This window comes from Seriola aureovittata, chromosome 11 (genome assembly GCF_021018895.1).
Source record: "Seriola aureovittata isolate HTS-2021-v1 ecotype China chromosome 11, ASM2101889v1, whole genome shotgun sequence".
In the NCBI taxonomy this organism is placed as follows: Eukaryota; Metazoa; Chordata; class Actinopteri; order Carangiformes; family Carangidae; genus Seriola; species Seriola aureovittata.
This window is the reverse complement of record NC_079374.1, coordinates 17,034,311-17,052,510: the sequence shown is the minus strand read 5'-3', so window position 1 is coordinate 17,052,510 and position 18,200 is coordinate 17,034,311. Positions and strand designations below refer to the sequence as shown.

At 41.9% G+C, this 18,200-nt stretch overlaps 1 protein-coding gene across 2 annotated transcripts in view; it reads right to left on the bottom strand.

Moving 5' to 3' along the window:
- Positions 1 to 17,192, bottom strand: part of LOC130177451 (receptor tyrosine-protein kinase erbB-4-like) — a 316,805-nt gene extending 299,613 nt beyond the window's left edge. For both annotated transcript variants that reach the window (XM_056389216.1, XM_056389217.1), the window contains exon 1: positions 16,819 to 17,192. In XM_056389216.1, coding sequence (XP_056245191.1) covers positions 16,819 to 16,897 — 79 coding nt within the window. In that variant the 5' untranslated portion in view covers positions 16,898 to 17,192. The remainder of the gene's footprint in view (positions 1 to 16,818) is intronic.
- Between the last annotated feature and the right edge of the window lie 1,008 nt (positions 17,193 to 18,200).

The window sequence follows — 18,200 nt, the reverse complement described above, 5'->3', positions numbered from 1 at the left end:
ACCTACTATAAACAGCCCATAGTCACTTCTCATTACTATCAAACTGAATTGCGATTAGCTAAAGGCACCAGATAGAGCAAGATGAGCAATTAATAGTGTTGTCAGCCCACTGAGAGAATTCTGGCTGCAGTTCATCAGCACATCGATTGTTAGTTACACTAGAAAAGGATCTTTTTTTTCTTCTTTGAAACAACAAGCATCAATCTCTTAATAAATAAATAATATGAAACAGACTGTGCTGACTTTGCAGTGGTTACATTTTAAGCTATCCAAACCAAGGAAATCCCCCAAAAAAAAAAAAAAAAAAAAAAAGGGTGAAAGAAACGGATTGATTTAATTCATTTGTTATGCTTCTCAACAACATACACACACACAACTGGAAAAAAGAAATCTACAAATAAACTCCTCTGGGAGACTGAAGCAACAGTCAGGCTCTGAGAAAAGAAGAAGACAGAAAGAAAATGTGGTGGGGGCTGCTGGTGGGTTTGCAGGGAGTTGAATACTAATAACGTGGAGAGAAGAGGAGGCAGGAGCCTGACACAGCACAGCCAGGGGATCCCACGCCAATCGGAGCATGGCCTTTTAGCCGAACTCTCTGTCAGAGATGCCAGTTTGACGGACGGTTCCGGCCGAAGTGACATTTCTCCACGGAAGGAAAGAGGGGACAAAAGTGTGAGACATCACAGGTTGTTAAAGAGAAAGAGGGTAAAAGGCACAGAAAAGCATCCATAAGCATAAAGGGGTGAGGGTCAGAGGGTTATTTCTGACTCAACTTTGTGTTATTTGTGTTATATTTCCTCGTCTTTGGAGCGCTGTAATTTTGCTGAAAATTCGACTCCTAGATTTTGTGTAAAGCTCATTGTGTTTGAGTGCTTGTAAATAAATGCATGTACGCCGTTTTTTTTTTTTTTTACATATATATAAATGCTCTTAAATGTTAATTTACATTTTAACATCAGATCTGAGAGTGTAACATTTAAATTACATCAATAAAAAGTGCAAAAGTGAGTCTGTGTTGTGTGCAATGGATGAGTTTAAAATATAGTGAAGAGTAATGCAGTGCTCAGTTCAACATGTTTCATTACTGACTGCACAAAAAGAAGGTATTTGGTTAGGATTAAAATTTAATAAGCTTTCATCCATTGCTATTACAGCCTGTTTTTTGTGGTTTTCTGGCATTGGAGCTGAATTTGCCTCATCTCACCTGCGAGGGTGTTAAGCAAACAAGAGAGGAGATCAGAGGTGAGGGGAGGGGAAGGGAGAGCTTGTTTATTGGCTCGAAGCTCATTAGCATCACACCCATTAGCGTCCTGCCAGCTTCGCTGCCCCTCTCCATCACTCAATCCTTTGAGACGGACTGGCTGTCAGTGTGGAGGCGGCCAACATGCCCCACAGAACAAACACACCCACTGCCAATTTTTGCTCAGTCTTTATTTATCCATTTGCTGCCTGTCTGTGTCTCAAGTATAAAGGACAGGTAAACAGATGGACAAGAGAAATATTGTGGCAAGACATACTATGCCATGGCATGAATAGCAAACGTCTTTCGCTTGAATCTTGGATCTGGATTTCATTTACATGAAGACTTTCAAATGACTTGTTGACCTGTTCGTGTTGGAAAACTAAATTCTCCATCTAAAATGCAGCAGTGTTTCATTTTAAGACTGGGATTATCTTCATTATCATGTCAGATTTGGGAGCTAAAGCAGTGAGAGTGACAAAGCAGTGGAGGTGGAGTCCTTTCAGAAACATATTAGAACAGAAGAAGGTACTCATTTTAAGAATTTTGAGGAAATTACACAAACAGTCTCTGATGACACTTCCGGATACTTTGCTATTATTACTTTACCTTTCAGCAAAATGGATTTTTGGCCACAATAATGTGGGTAGATAGTATTTTTTCCTTCTATCCACTCTAAACCAGATCTGCCAGAAAATAAATCTTTTCATGCTGTCATATAAGTGTGATGTGATTTTCTTTTTCTTTTTCTTTTTTGTCATGTGATTATGAGGATCATGACTCTCTGGTCCACTCTGTTCTTCACACTGACCCTATAACCAGCCTATAAAATCACCCACTATTATTTTTGGCTTTTTTATTGTGGATGGCAAACTTTCTGTGTGGAGTGTTTATGCTACTGGCAGACTCTGGAGCTCTCCCTACAGCTCGTAACTCAAAAGCAATGATTGACTGAAGGAAATGCTGACTCGAGGGGCTATGACTTCAGCTCTCCTCTCATCCCCTTTTTATTCATCGCATCCCTTAAATAAAACCTCTTGTGTGTTGATCCAGGCTTCGTCACTTACAGTATAATCCTTTTCATCACGCTCTCCACCCCCCTGCCCCCCCTTCTGTCATTTCTTCCCCTCTCCATTCCTTTTCGATCTTCTGATAGATGGTTTGAGAAAACTGTCTCTAATCTCTCCATCTCTTCCGACGCTCATTTTCCTCTCCATCTTGTATTCCTTTGTCAGTTTGTGTTATTTACAGTTCATTATCTGTAATGACCAACCTCAGGATGAACTTCGTCCCGGCTCTTTCCCACCTTCCCTCTCTCGCTCCAATGTCTGACCTATGAACTTTTTTTTTTTTTTTTTTAAACCAATGTCTCCCTCTCTCTCCTACTGATGGCATGTTTGAACAGGCCTAACGACTGTTTTGTCAGGTTGCTTGTTCCAATTACGGCAAGTCAGTTAGGGAAATGCTGGGGCAGATGGTAGATGGGGAGAGGATGAGAAATGATAATAGATTCTGTGGACCTTCCTCTTCTGGCAGCCAACATGCGTGTAGTGTACACGTCTGTGGTTTGCATGTGTGGGCATTTACAGAGGATATAGAGGGTGTGTGAACAAAGCTCACCGTGTTATACGTTATTGTGTGACTGATGGCTTACAAAGCTCATGTGCATTTGACTCCGCACAATGGAAAACACTGTTGCCAGTAGTATTAAAATCAACCCACACACACACACACACACACACACACACACACACACACACACACACACACACACACACACACACACACACGCGTTTCTGAGTGTTAACAGCAGAGTTGTGATTTCCACAGCAGAAGGAGATGGCAGGGGAATAAAGGTAAGAAACAGGCACTGGCATGGAAGAGTGAGATCTGTGCTCTCAGCCTCCTGTTTTCTTCCAAGAGGAAGACTTTTTTTTTTTTTTTTTCCCAAAAAGGGCGGACAGTCTACCTTACACCAGATGGCTACAAAGAAGCAGCAGACCAATTCCAATTCACATTACAGATTTGCTGAATAAGGGGAGATATGTGCCGCATGAGGACAGCTATAGACCATTCAGGAGTTTTGAGAATTTCAAAATCAGTTCTACAACTGCAAGCTAGACAGAGTTCAATGTCTGGTGAAACAGGTCGGACAAGTACCTGGACTGTTTATATTTTTAGTGCGAGCAATAGTAAAAACAGAGAGGAGTTAAAACTTTAGTTATATACTCCGATAGTTATTTGAATGATGCAATTAAAAAGTTGAACTCCTCTGCTACACACATTCTTGCACAACCTGTCTCACTTTAACTTCATGTCTCTTTATTGTGTTTGAGTAGTAGTGTAAGTGAGCATGTGTGTGTGTGTGTGGGGTCTTGGTTAGCATAAGGCAGAAAGTCAGGCTAGCCTGTCAGGCCCCTGAGGGCCCTCTGTGTTTGAGTCTCCATTAGGCTGATGAGGTTTGGCAGCTGAAGTTGCTGGAGTTAGTGTGGAGCTTCAAACCTCCTCGTGGCTAGGCCTAATTAAACCTAGACCTCAGCCCTAATTTAAAGATAATTAGCTGCGGGGGTTAGCTACCACCACCATCGGCTCATATGAGTGTCGTGTAATATGTGTAGTAATGCGTGTTAAATGGTAGTTTTTCAGTGACAGACCAGTTGAATGAAATGCGCATAACAAATGCAACTTAAAGGATGTTTTTACCCAAAGTAGTTTGCAGTACTGTGGGTTTTCACACAGCAAAACCCAGATGGAAACTGAACCAAACTGAGCAAGAAAAAGCACAATTTTTATGCTCCTGAGCTACAAGACCAAAGCTCCCTGAAAAATGCTGGATCATTACACCATGGTGGAGTTTATAAAACTCCCCTACAACATGAATTTGTAAATAACAAATATCTGTTTTATTCATCTTGATCATTCAAGAAATGCTTGGATACATATAAGTGTGTCAACAATCGACAACTTCAAGTAAAGCAAACTAGAGTTCGTGCATTTGTGATATACAAATAAACCAACTCCCCTGGTTTGTAGGTGTTGCGCGATAAACAGTCTGACCCTTGGGAACAGCCCTATGGTTTCCCATTAAGCTATACTGACAGCTTGACATTTCCCAGGGTAGAGGGCTCTGATTCAGGTATGTTTTATTCATCCTATTGACTTCACATTGCTGCCAAGTCAGACAGAGAGCAAAAGCCCGAAGTATGGTAGGCGGTGGTGAGAGCGAGAGCAGAAGATACCTGTTGTTGTTGTGTTTACTGCTCAGATGGCCAGACATGGCTCCGAGACAGCTGGGTGACACATACACAATATGCTCATCACCGTGCAGACAGAGAGATTGGGAGATATTGCCAGCACTGAGAGGATGAATCTGCCTGTTTGCTGGGAGGACTTGAGGCAGGCAGGTACGGTGCAGAGGGGGAATTGCTGAATCATGCCTTAAGAAACATAGTACATCCACACTAACTAAATTTGAAAAGGCGTCCTCTTCTTTCCATTTTGGCCTTCTGTCCACAAAAAAAAAAAAAAAAAAAAAAAAAAAAATTTCCTCATTCAAAAACTGAGCTGTCCTCAACGGACTGCAGAGTACGTGAAGCTTAAAACACCAGCTTTGTATATTGGTGTGAGGAAGGGGAAGATTGAGCTTTTGGAAAATGGTGTAGTAAGTTTGGCAAGACACTGTCAGGACCTGTGGTTAAAGGAGTGAAGGATACTGAAGCCTCAACTTGGCAATGTGTGCCACACTCCCTAAGTGTGTGAGTATATGACAGACAAGAGAGTGAGAAATTTTTCAATAGTTCAGCCATTGTACTGTGGTAGGAGATTTTTGCAAAACAACAAAATCCACAATTAGGTGCATGGGAATAATAAAAAAGGCAAAGTAGCAAGTATAAGGCAGCTAAAAAAGTTGTACAGATTGTTGTTCAAGAGTAAAAATAAAGACAGCTCAGCAATATTCTTCATCTTTCCATTAATTTGTCCACCAGCTTGTTACTTTAAATGCTGGTATTTTGTGTCACCTAATTTGGATATGAGATGATTTTAGTAATTTGTCTAAAGTCTATCTGTAGTGGTGAGTGAGACTTTTTCCCCTGCACCACAATTATTACATGAAAGAATGTTGCATGGATTCTGAACTTTCAGATCTATTTTGCCTGAGTCTGACTTGGAAAGGACCCATCCCTGTCCAGACAATGTTCATGAGACAAGTGCTTCCCTCATTTCCAGGCGAGTCACGTGGAGCTGCGAGCCAGGAGCCACGGCGGGAGCCTCCTCCAGGACAAAGCACTTAGAGCAGGAAGACACTGAGGGCCTTGTTCCCCCTTTGCCTGGCTCCATGTCAAGTGGGTGTTTGCTTACTGGGAGGACCAGGACCCCCCTTGGAGGGGGACGCAGCGCACCACTCAATTAAACGTGGAGACACACATACACTGAACTCACTGTAGGTACATTTATGATCAGACATCTATGTCCGTATCAAACATGACTACACATCGGTAGCTACAGCTCAGTTTCATATGTCACTGTTTGGGACGCGCTCTGAGAGGCAGAGCTCTAATATCCTACGTTTTGAAACTATTTGAAATCGTTGTCATAAATAACGGTGAGCACAGTCAATTTGCTCCCATTCCATCCATAAAAAATGTCTCCTGGAACATAGAGGAAAGGCTACAGGGTGATGCAATGGAAAACTGCGAACAGGTGCACCGTTTGAGGAAAAAGTTTACTCACCCCTGCAACCCTGGCAAGGTATGATGGTCAACAGTGTCGACTGTTCCCACCTTCCTTTCTTTGTCTTTTACTTTCCCTGTCTGCCTCTCTCCGGCGTCTGACTAAATCTCACCAGTGTCCTTGCTCACGCCCTCGGGTGATCCGGGCCATGTCAAATCTGAATCCATCAATCACTCAGCGCCAGCCGTGGGGAGTGAAAGAGGGTGGGGTGGGAAGGCAGAAATGGAGGGATGAGTGCAGGGAAGACAGGAGGGGCAGTTAGGGTGAAGTATAGCCACCAGTCAATCCTATCTCACCTTATTTCTCTCCTCTGCCAACCTCCCCTCTCCCTCTACAGCCGCAAGAAACTCCAACTCTTACAGAGTTTGGAGTCAGCTGTCAGGTCACAAGAGGGACTCTTAACTTATTCTAATGAAGAGGTTCAGGGAGCTAAACACATGTTTGAGGAGAGGAGAGGAGAGGAGAGGAGAGGAAAGGAGAGGATAGACAAAAAGGAGATGAAAGCATCAAGAGAAAAGACAAGGGGAGCAGAGAGGAGGGGGAAAGTGAACATGAGAACAGGAGGGAAGAAAAAGAAGAGCACAAGAAGGGAGATGAGAGAAGAAAAGAGGACAAGGAGGAGGAAACAAGATAAGCCATGAGAACAGAAGTGAAAAGAAAGAGGTGAGAAGAAGCTATGGGTGAGCCTGTCAGCAGATCTGTGTGTGTGTCTGTGTGTGCGTGTGTGTGTGTGTGTGTCCTGTGCAGAATGAAGTGTCCCTGTCAGAGCCCCAGCTCCCCCTCTGGGCCGCTGCTGATTAATTGTCCGTCCAGCTCCTGTGATAGCGACCACTTTAACCAAGGCTCCCAAGACACTCACCCATGTCCCATCCCCGCCAAAAGACACCTCTCCTCCTGTGTACTCGGCTGCCTGGCTGCCCTTCTCCGTCTAAAATTAGGAGAGCCTCTCTTTTTTTCACCCCTCACCCCCATCCCTTCTTTTCTGTCTCACTCTGGCTGCTACAAATAATCTTATATCAGCACCCCATTCACCTTGCCAACGGGGGATAATGTCTCTCTGTGGGAGTGAGGTTTTGGAACAAAGGCAGGGGGGCTGAAAACAGCATGATATACAGTGCACCCCCCTGTGTGTTTACACGTACACTAGTGACTGGCTGAGATAAAGCACCCTTGTCTCAGGTAAACAGTCTAGCACACAGCGGGGCAAAATGGCAGGGTTGACTTTGGACCTGGGTTGCACTTACTCAGCTCCTTTCACATTTGATACACACTCCCATCCTGCCCACACATCCCATCACACACACACACACACACAATGTTAGGCTTGCTGTACTGTATGTCTAGTGTGACGACAAAAAACGACACATTCCATTATGATCAACTTATAGTGATGTTACCAAAGAGAAGAATTTCCAGGATCATATTTTTTTGCAGTATTGTTCAAATTTCACTGATTTACATAAATTCAAACCAAAAAAAAAAAAAATCTGCTTTTCTACACTGAACAATAACTGCCATACTCAGCATTGTCTCTTTCCTCTCCGTTCGCTCTCCGCCAAGCTGCAGAGCCAGAGCATCCAGCCGGATGGCTGTATAGCCAGCCCCCAAAAGCAGCCAAGGTCAATTGCCTTTCCTGCTCCTCTCATCCTGTGCTTTATGTACCTTCACATCCAGGCAAAGAGAGCTGCGCTATTTCTGCTCTGCTGCAAGGTGACTGCTGCTTCACACCAGCGACAGCCACACTACTCCAGGCTAGAAAGAGTACCAAAAATTTCCTTTAAGGCACTCTTATTTTGAAAGTAAATCTATATTTACAGAAAAACTAAAATGTTACTTTTCATAAAAGAGGCTCTTATCTGTCATGACTTTGATCTGCTAGCAGATATTAAATTCATTAAAAGAGCCACACAAAAGAATAAATTCTGAAGCTAGAGTCGAATGTATCTTTGGCTGATGTTAAAGGGGCCTAAATGATCATAATGTGGGCTTTGAAAGAGCTGTTGATCAGTACTAATGACTCAATGATTACACCACCAAGTGCTGAGATTCCTGTATTTTCTGGCTCATGCTCTATCTCTCTCTCTTTCTCTCTCTCTCTTAGAACAAAAATCAATATTCCAATACAAGAGTCCCCAAAACAAGTTTTTTTTTTAACTCAACTGATATTTCAGTGTTAACACAGTGACCCAGTAGTCGGTCAAAATATTTAAAGCAAAAATAATAAAGATGACTTCCTTCATAAATACTCAAAGTACAACCATACAACAAAGATGATTATAATTGTTATGTTCGTTTTTCATGTTTGTTGTGAATTGATGTGACCCTACGGAGAGGCGAGGCTGAGAAATGCATATCCGTGGTGACAAATCGGAAATTAAAACTGATCATTATTTTTACCGTTCACAAGGTTTTTCTTCTCATTTTCTTCTCCTCAGCCTGTTTGACTCTCTCTCTCTCTGGTTCTTTTTTTCAGCGCAGCCCTGATGAATAATAACTATTTGACTAATATTCAGACAGAAAATTACTTATTATATGCTCATGCTCCTCAGCCATCATTTATACTGTGCTTGTTGTGTTCAGTTTTACATTTCTCTCATGGTATTCGGTAGCGATTTTGTGATTTAATATTAATCTTGATTGTATTTGCAGTAAGATTCTCCATGATATAGCCTTTCATTTACTGCATTTTTTTCCCCTGACATTTGTATAGTAATCTGCTAACGTTGTACCATAGCATTATTAATATTATTTTTTGTGGAAGTGATAGCATGTTTGGTGCAGCCATTTTTCATCCTCGCATAGATAAACTGTCTCCCACTAAAGTCTGAATATCTCCCCTCTCTCTCCCTCTCTTGCTCCCAGATGTCTCCTTACAGCTGCCATGACTGACTGCAAACTCATTTATTACAGGTCACAAACGCCAAGTGCTTCATTTAAAAGGACGCCACAGCCCCCGACACCCCCCCCCCCCTCTCTCCTGTAACACAAGTGAAAAATCGACCTGCAAGAACAGCATACAGGGCACACCGCTCCATTAGCACTAAACGGAAGCCAACAGTGCCCAAAAGATGGGAAGAGGACTTTGAGCAGTGGGGGCAACACAGAAAGACAGAGGGGATAGTTTTTGACATATTTCATTCTGCTTGAGCTATCATGATAACTGTGTGTACAGCAATATCACACACAGTGAACAGTTCCTTTCAGATGCAAGTCAATAAATACAGTAAATTATTAAAATCATGTTGGGTTCTTGGCATGAAAAGACTGAGAACTCATGCTCCAAGTGTACTGACTGACTGACCAATTGAGTAATTAAGAAAATATATTATATATTAATTATTATTTTTTAAATGACTTTAAACCATATCACATCCTAGGGCTGTTTCGTATTTATTCACGCACACAAATCACCAAATCAAGATTTTGCGTGAAGCCTGTGTTCCGCCGGCCATATCCGATATCACTCAAAGCCCGTCTGTAATTACATTGTAAATGCAGATTAGCTATGAATATTTTAGAAGGGGATTACTAAAAGAGGAAAGAGACAGAGAGGGAGAAAGTCGAGAGAAATCAGCCCTTTAACACACACCCACATGCATAACTGCATGAAAAGCTCGTTTGAAGGTAGAGCTAGTCTTTCATGCCCAAGTTGTCAGCCTATTATCATCCTTTCATATGTTCGCCACCATTATTAGCTGTGAGCAGGAATAGAAAAAAAAGAAAAAAAAAAAAACACAAAAAAGTGAGAATAAAACACATCACTCCAATATGTCAGGCTGTTGCTTCAGAGAGAGAAAAAGCATGGCAGACCAACTCTTATCATCGGACTCTAATTCAAAAACATGGCGGTAATGAGTGTGTCTTAACAAAGATTAGCCATAATTTCCATTGTCATTTTAATGCTCCCGCATTATGTGGAGGCTTACAAAGCCACAGATGAAGGCAGAGGGTGGGCGGAGGAAGAGGAACAAGCAGACACTGAAGCAGAAAGAGAGTCTCTGGAGCATGGTTAGTCTGTCAGTCACCCTCTACCCCCCCCCCACCCCACCCCCCACCATGCAGCCATACACACAAATGCTGAGAAACAGTCACCACACACACACACACACACACACACACACACACACACACACACATACAGCGTATGCGCATGTTTGCCAGACCCTTTGTCACCACATTTTGAAACCCTCAAAATGTGGTTGTCAAAAGGCTTGGCGCCTGACAGCCTCCTGCAGCCCTCCAGGAGGATGCGGAGGACAGACGGGCTTATTGTGAGAAGAGTAGCAGCAACAACAAAGAGGATCAAAAGTCTCACAAAGTGACAGACATACATGATGCGTTCAGGCTCCCGACAACTACATTGTTGGGTGAACACAGGAGTGAGGCTTACAAGGACCGGGATGTCACACATTTGCCTTATACTTCAGAGTGATGGCCCAGGGTGAAGGCAGTATATGTGCGTGGGTATGTGTGTGAGTGTGTGGGAGTGAGTCTCGTGGGAGTGTGTGCGCCAATGTGTGAGGCACACTGGCACCAGTCTGCGCTGCAGGACATTATGTGAAGCCTACTTAAAAAAAAAAAAAAACAATGTGCAACATTTCAGAAGGATATTATGGCGACATCACAGCAATACTTTATATGCTTAGAATAATAAATGTAAAAATGTTGATGCAATTGTTTGTTCAGTGTCTTGCAAAAAAAAAACTGCTCTATTTTCTGTAACATTACTGTAACATTACTGTGTGGTCTGTGGGGTAAAACATGCTGTTTTTCAAAAGAATTGTGCAAATTGTTTCATTTTGAATACTTATAAACCACGTGATTGTTTGAGTTTTCCTGAGTAACGGTTAAAGTAAGGTTTGATCACTTGACCGAGTTGGAGTTCCGCCATTTTTTTACTGTTTATACAAATAGCCTTCACCTTTGTTCAAGTAACTTATTTACTGCGATAGTGGACTTAAACCTTTCAGCAACAGCGATGCAGAGAGAATAAGTCAAAGCTGGGATTTTTGACTGACATTTGTCTGCACTGTGCATGACACCGCATCATTCGTCCTCTTTTCTTGAGTGTTGTTTGTGTCGCTTCCATTACAGCTCTCTCAAAAAGGCTGAGTGTTACTAGAAACCCTGAGAATTTTATTGTTTTTCATGCTGCAAGCTCTTCTTGGTGGCCCTGAATACACATTTGCCAACCTAATTAAATCGCAGTGAATTGATTTCCTCACGACTGGAACTCAGTCCCCAATCTGTCTTAACTAGCTGTGGTATATTGTCAAAGATATCAAGCAGGACACACGCACAGTTTCTATGTGTGTCTGTTACACTACCTTGTTAATGAAGGACTTTGGTTGCTGTGTATTCACCACTCAGGGCCTTTGCTGCACAGAGCTATCAGTATTTCTATTTGCGTGGCTCTCTCTGGCTCCCCTCTCTTTCATTCTCACACACAAAGCTCACTCAATTTACCGATAGCAAAAAAGAGAAACCATAAAAAGCGGAAGAACATAGAGGCAGTGAAAAACGGCAACAAGCATTCCATTTTCAAAACACCTTATCAAATCTGCAGTCGTCTAATTGCTTGTAAACCAAGCTTCAAACATAGAATTTGCATTTTAAACACACGTGTGATAAACAGCTGGCCACATTAAGCATGAACAGACATTGGTGACACTCCAAACCAATTATGACATCCTTCACAAGAAGGACGTTTAATAGCTGAGCTGACAATGATGCATGGCAAAACACATGCACATGTATGCATGGCGCATCCATAACTGCAGGTGATAAATGAGGGTCCTGTGCTTGTAAAAGGTCACAAAGGATATGATCCAATCACATCTGTTGGCTGCAGACAGTCCGACTAGTTATGAGCCCATCAACACGTCAGAACTGGGAAACAGTGTCTGCAACTGTGTCTCCACAATGGAATAGTTATATTAATGTCCTCCTGTCAGACGTTACAAAGAAATCTGCGGTAATCAAATACATTTTTGAAGAATATGATAGAATATAAAAGTTATAAGTCCCTGTGGTAGTAATTAAAAGGATATTACGGTAACATCACAGCAGTTTAAAAACAAAAAAACGCCATTAGGAACAATAAAGTCATAGACTCACTCTTGAGTCGGCTGCTGCACACACCTTCAGCCCCTGTTGGAACATTGGAGTGATTTTTCATTAGGGATTCTTGGGTGGCATTATGAGTGCTACACATGTATTATTGATGCCAGCGGTCCAAAGGCAGTTTGTTTTTTGAGAAGTGGAGAGATTTATCGAAAACTTAATGGTTTCCACTCTTCTGCAATGAAACCACAGTGTGAATTACACAAACAGAAGGCTTTTTATTCTTTATGTGACTGCAGGGTGAAATCCCCAGGAGAGGAAAACATAATAAAAATGGTTTGAACGTCTTTTCTGCAGCAAATGTTTTTTTTTCTTTTTTTTTTGGTAGTCACTAACATATGGGAAATAGGATGCTGTTATTATGTCTTTTAGTTTTTATCATTGTCATACAAAGGAAAGCTCAACAACAACTCACCAGAAAGGGGAAAACACTAGTGTGGTCTTCTAGATTGAATAATTCACATTAACTGAATAATCATATTTCCTCTTCCAGCTGCCACTGATCATCTTTTTCAGCTCATCTTGGCTACTTGTAAAAGAAAGACAGGATAATTTGATGTTAAATTATATTAGTTTAACAGATGTTGCTATGCGGAAGATCAATGGCCCTAAGTTGCTCACCCAGACTGAGTCGAGGAGACGAGAGTACAGAGGTTCACATTCCTTTTTCCCTACAAATGGAAGTGCATCACCACCTAATCAAAGACAGCCATTCTTCTAATAAAAACCCTGGTGGCGGTGGAGGGTCAAAGCTCCTTTAACAGGCGACAGCAGGGAAAGATATGACTGTAAGAGGGCTTTGTGGTAAAGCAGAGCTGTGTGGGCCACCAAATGTGACACCATTCTTTCCCATTGCTCCAGAATGGGAGAAGAAGGAAAAAAAACACAACGATGAATAGTGTACAAGAAGTGTCAGTTTACTGTCTGGTGAGAGAAAAAGGAAAGAAATAATAAATCCTCATGCCTGCTTTTTTTCCTAGCTGAGTCTCTCTCTGTGTCTCATTTGACCCCTTGTAAACATTTTGATATACTATGAACTCACATATCAGCTACACACCGGATGCGCACTGTCAGTTTCAATCCAGTAAACAGAGGGTTCTACTATAAAATCAAGGATGTACTAGAGGGTATAACCACTAAACTACCCTTCAACTGTTCTAGAGTGTCTCATCCACCTTCTGAGTCAAAGCTGAATTAGGAAAGAAGAAACTGCTTAGAGCTGTAGAACAGGGTCCGAGTTTATTATCTACTTTGCAGTTATTAAACTAATTGAAAAAGCACCCACTCCACATATACATACACACACACATTATATATATATATATATATATATACATATATATATATATACACACACACTATATATATATAATATATATATATATATATATATATATATATATAGTGTGTGTGTGTATGTATGTATGTATGTATGTATGTATATATACATACATACATACACACTATATATATATATATATATATATATATATATATATATATATATACACATACATACATACATACATACATACATACATACACACACACAGCTGCATTTGGAAGAGATGATTTGACTCTTGCGCACAAAATATGAATATTCATAAAGATTGATAGAGTTTTGGAACATGGCCATACGTTTCAGGATCGACAGCTGGATGCATTTCCCACCTCTGTCCTCCAGCTCCAGCCTACAGCTGCAGTCAGATCAAGAGCAGAGTGCAGTGCAGGGATGCTATGGCACACTCAGCATCTTGCTGACATGTTCCCTGCTGTTTTATGAAAACCTATTAACTCCAGTCTTATCAGGTAATATTTGTGTTTAACCGGTATTACACGGTTCTGTATGTGGGCTGGGAAAATTACAGAATTTAAGAGATTTTTCAGCAATAAAAAAAAAAAAAAACATGACAACATGGCGGTGTAGAGAAGGTTCTAATTTCCACAGTTGCTGAAAAGGTGTCATCTTAGAGAAATGTCAAACCAACATAAATGGTATCAAATCTTACATGAATTTAGCCGCTTTATCACGGAGCATTACCTTTTTAATGGCTCATAAGGGGTGATGCAAGCTCCTATCAAAGCACCTTATATGAAAAAACAAAACAAAAAACAAGTGCGCGTGTGAGCGAGCACGCGCTGGTTCGCATACGTATTCACACGCAAACAAACACTCTGTGCCAATTCCCACTCACTGACAGAACTTAATCCGCGTTTACGCAGATTCACATACTGATATTTATATAATCCGCTCTTGTGTGTGTGTGTGTGTGTGTGTGTGTGTCTTTTGTGTTCCTTTAACTTCCAACATTCTACATGACTCAGAGCTCTCCCTGGGATGGTAGCAGCCTGCGTATGAGAGAGACAATCACCACTGTCACCTTCATGCTGGATTCCCTCTTTTCCGAGGAATACATCAGACAGGTTATTGAAACACAGGCACGTGAAGTGGTCCTGAAGGGAATCGTAGTTTTTATATTCTATTTGTTCTGGGAGGATGGAAATGTGTTTGATTTCATTTCCTGAAATCAGCTGTAAAACATGCCTTTGAGAGTTCATATGAATATCAATATGCTGATGTTTAGGTTTAAAATCCAAATTTACTGAAACAAGTGAAAAAAAAAGGATTAAAAAAAAAAAGATTGAGAGACAATTTTTCCTAACTGGTGACCAGATCCAAAACCTAAATGTTTCTTGAATGTATCGCCTTTTCCTTCGCACTAAAGGCGAGTCAGTTTCTCCAGCTTTCCTTTAAAAGCTGAAACAGAATAAACAATAAAAAGCACTAGAAATAGTTCATTTGAATGCGTTTTCATCATTGTAACACAGGGCTACGACACGCATCCCTCCCTATACACACTGTCTCTTTTAAACCGCATCCAGCCTTTTAATTCAATAACTCTCTGCTCCTTGTAGACGCGGATCTTATTAAGCATATGTTACAGTGGAGGGCCTGTACGTTAACCTGTGCGCATTCACTAGTTATGAGATTAAATTTAAGGGCATATAGTGCAAAAATAATGTTTTTTTTTTCTCTCTTTAAAAACAAGCTGTGCTCATGGAACTTGAAGCTTGTTTGAAAAAAAGTCTCACTTCTTTTAAGCAGCAAGATCAACAAAGGAAAACGAGACAGAAGTGTCTGCTCGTTAAAAAATCGCGAGAGAAAAAAATGTGTGGCATGATTTGACAGAGAATGGAGAGGCTACAAGAGGAATTATCTCACATCCACTGCAGATTTTCAACACTGGCTTTAAGTATCAAATAAAACGACTTTTAAGACTCAATATTGTTGTGTGTTTGGGCAAATTTTCATTTGTGTAGTTGATTTGCGTTATTTAGCGTTTAATCCAATTTCCCCAAATCAGTCACATCAACACTGGCTCTGAATAGGAGGTGAAATAGTTTCACAGAGCGGGTGGAAGGAGCGTCGCTAAAGGCAGTGAAGCGTCTGTGTGCGTTATGGACATGTACAGTCATATGACTGCATATGCATGCGAGGATGATGATGATAGTAGTGTTTTGCTTTTGTATATTCAGTGAATAGTCATTTTTTACAACCTCTCACACACACACACACACACACACACACACACACACACACACACACACACACACACACACACGATCACTTGGCGACTATGAGTCCCTGTGCGTAAAGAGCGCCGCTGCGCTGCACAAACGGTACTGCCGCTGCCAGTGTGAGTCATGTGCGCTACACCGCTCATTGTCAAAGTGTGGTCAGCACGAACCCTGAGGGGACTCGCTTTAAAATGAGGAATAATGTAATTTCACGGTAATCCGCTTTGCTTTTATCCCGATTACAGAACGCGTATGGATGAATGTTCACCACTTATCACCCTTTGCACAGGTGCGGGAGTTACACAGATCAGCACTACAACAACCCGCAACAACGAAAGTGTTTCCAAACGAGTCCCCACAGGACTTTCAACTTTAAGTGCTCCGGTCAAATTGGTGTCCTTGAAATGGCAACGCTCTGTATGCGTAGTGCTGTTAAACACAACCCGTTGTCCTATTTCAAATAAACCGAAAAAAAAGAAGAGGCAGGGGTTACACTGCAGCTTATTATCCATACTGGCATTGTTTTTTAGAGATAAAGTAGTCTGCAGAGGAGGAAAAAACACGGTCAATGAGGAACTTTTGAAACAGAGTCTCGCAGAAGACAGCCTGTGTATCCACAGGAGGGGAAACAAGAGCACAGTAGTCTGTTATAAAGCGAGGCTGTTACTCCTCTCTGTTTGTCCACACTGAGTCTAAAGGACACGTGTGATGGACATTAAATGCTCTCCTTTCTCTCCAAATTCAACAGTGCCGCTCTGTGCACGAAGGAGACAGAGCAAGTCCCTCGCTTGGATTCATTCAGCTCGACACAACAGATATGTACCGCTACAACCTGCAATCTGCTCAGACTGTCACCTGTGTTTCATTACCACAGTGCTCCCTGTACGTCACCCCCCCTCTTTTCACTGTAACTGTTTAAATGCGTTTCTCCAATAGTGTAATTCAAGGTTGACAGTGAAAATCACAGCAGAAGGCGCAGGTTGGATCCGTCAAAACCCTCCTGACACACGCGTAAAAAGAGCAGCGTTCATGGAAAAGTATGCTCGATGGATAGTTGTGCCACTGCGCTCAGGGCGCACCGACCAGCTCCACAGAAAGCCCACAGAGCTGCGCACCGGGGCAGCAGGCGGATGGCGTTCACTCACCTGATTGTGAGGAGCTCGACCCAAACAGGAGGCAAGTCAGGAGAAAGCCGAAGCAACACGGGGCGGTCGTTGGTTTCATTGTTGTGCTTGGCAATTATCTCCTTTAAATTCACATGTCCAGCGGCGTATCCTTCCTTGAAACAGCCAGAAAGGTTGAAGCGTTCGCGTTTGAAGCCTCTTCAGCCTGGGAGTTTGGAGACTTTAGTCGCTTTTGACTAAGTTTACAGTTTGTTCGACTGCTCTCCGCCTCGCCTCGCGGTGCCTGCAGGCTGAATTTGTGACTGACGCAAAAGCAGAAATAGTCGAATATTAGTTTCCAACGCGCGCACGGTAAAGCTTGTCTAAACAGTATAAAGCAGTACTCATGCCATTACTCCCCGAGTTGGATACAGTATGCAGCTGTAGACTCGTATTCTTCAGACACACCTCCGAGCCCTTTAACTCCTCCTACAGACACTGTGATTGGCACAGGTGCCCGACCATCACCCTAAATCCCGCCGGCCCCAACTCCACACGCTCTACCATTGGCTGACATAAGATGCCAAAACCCCTTGAATTTGTGCGTCGGCCCCGTTGCACCTGTCACGCTGAACACGGTAGAGATGAATGCTGCGAGAAGGATAGAGAGGTGTAATTGGTAAAATGGAGCTGAATGCCACTTACAGGTGGCTTTCCCATGCGCCTTTGAAGATCTCATCCAGATTTCGATATTCCAGATTTCATTTGATGTAGATAGATACAGGCCCTACTCTCATATTGGAAGTACGCACTGAGCTGGCAACACTGCACTTTGAGAATGCAGTGACGCTCAGAACTAGAGTAGATTTCATTTTTATCAAATTTATAGTGACTTAATCTTTCTCTAAATATTTATTCCTTTTATCTGAAGTTGCTTTATTTTTTTAAGGCTGTGAAAAAACATAATCAGGCAATGAAAAAAAAAAAATTTTGACACCAAAATTATAAAGAGATTTTTTTTTCTTCGTGCTGCATTGTAAGCAAAGCTTTCCATTTTTCCTTACTTATCAGAGTAGGCTACATGACTGTTGAAAGCAATATCTCTCCATACCCAGGGTAATCACCCCCCCCCCCCCTCCCCGGGGTGGCTCGGTGTAAATGACACAAATAAAAGTCAAATAGAACGTTTAGATAGTGATATTATTGTGCTCGCTAAGCTATTTGTAACAGTTTGAAAGCAGTGACTTTGCGGTGACAGAAAAATAACTGCGATAATGGGAGTATAGGAAACTGTGACAAAAGGTTATTACTTTCTGAACCAGCTGCTACCTACTTTTGCACTTTAGGAGAAGGGTGAAGGCCTCCTGGAGTTCCAATATGTCCACACATCTGGACAGATATCATGCACTCTGACTGTCCCCACA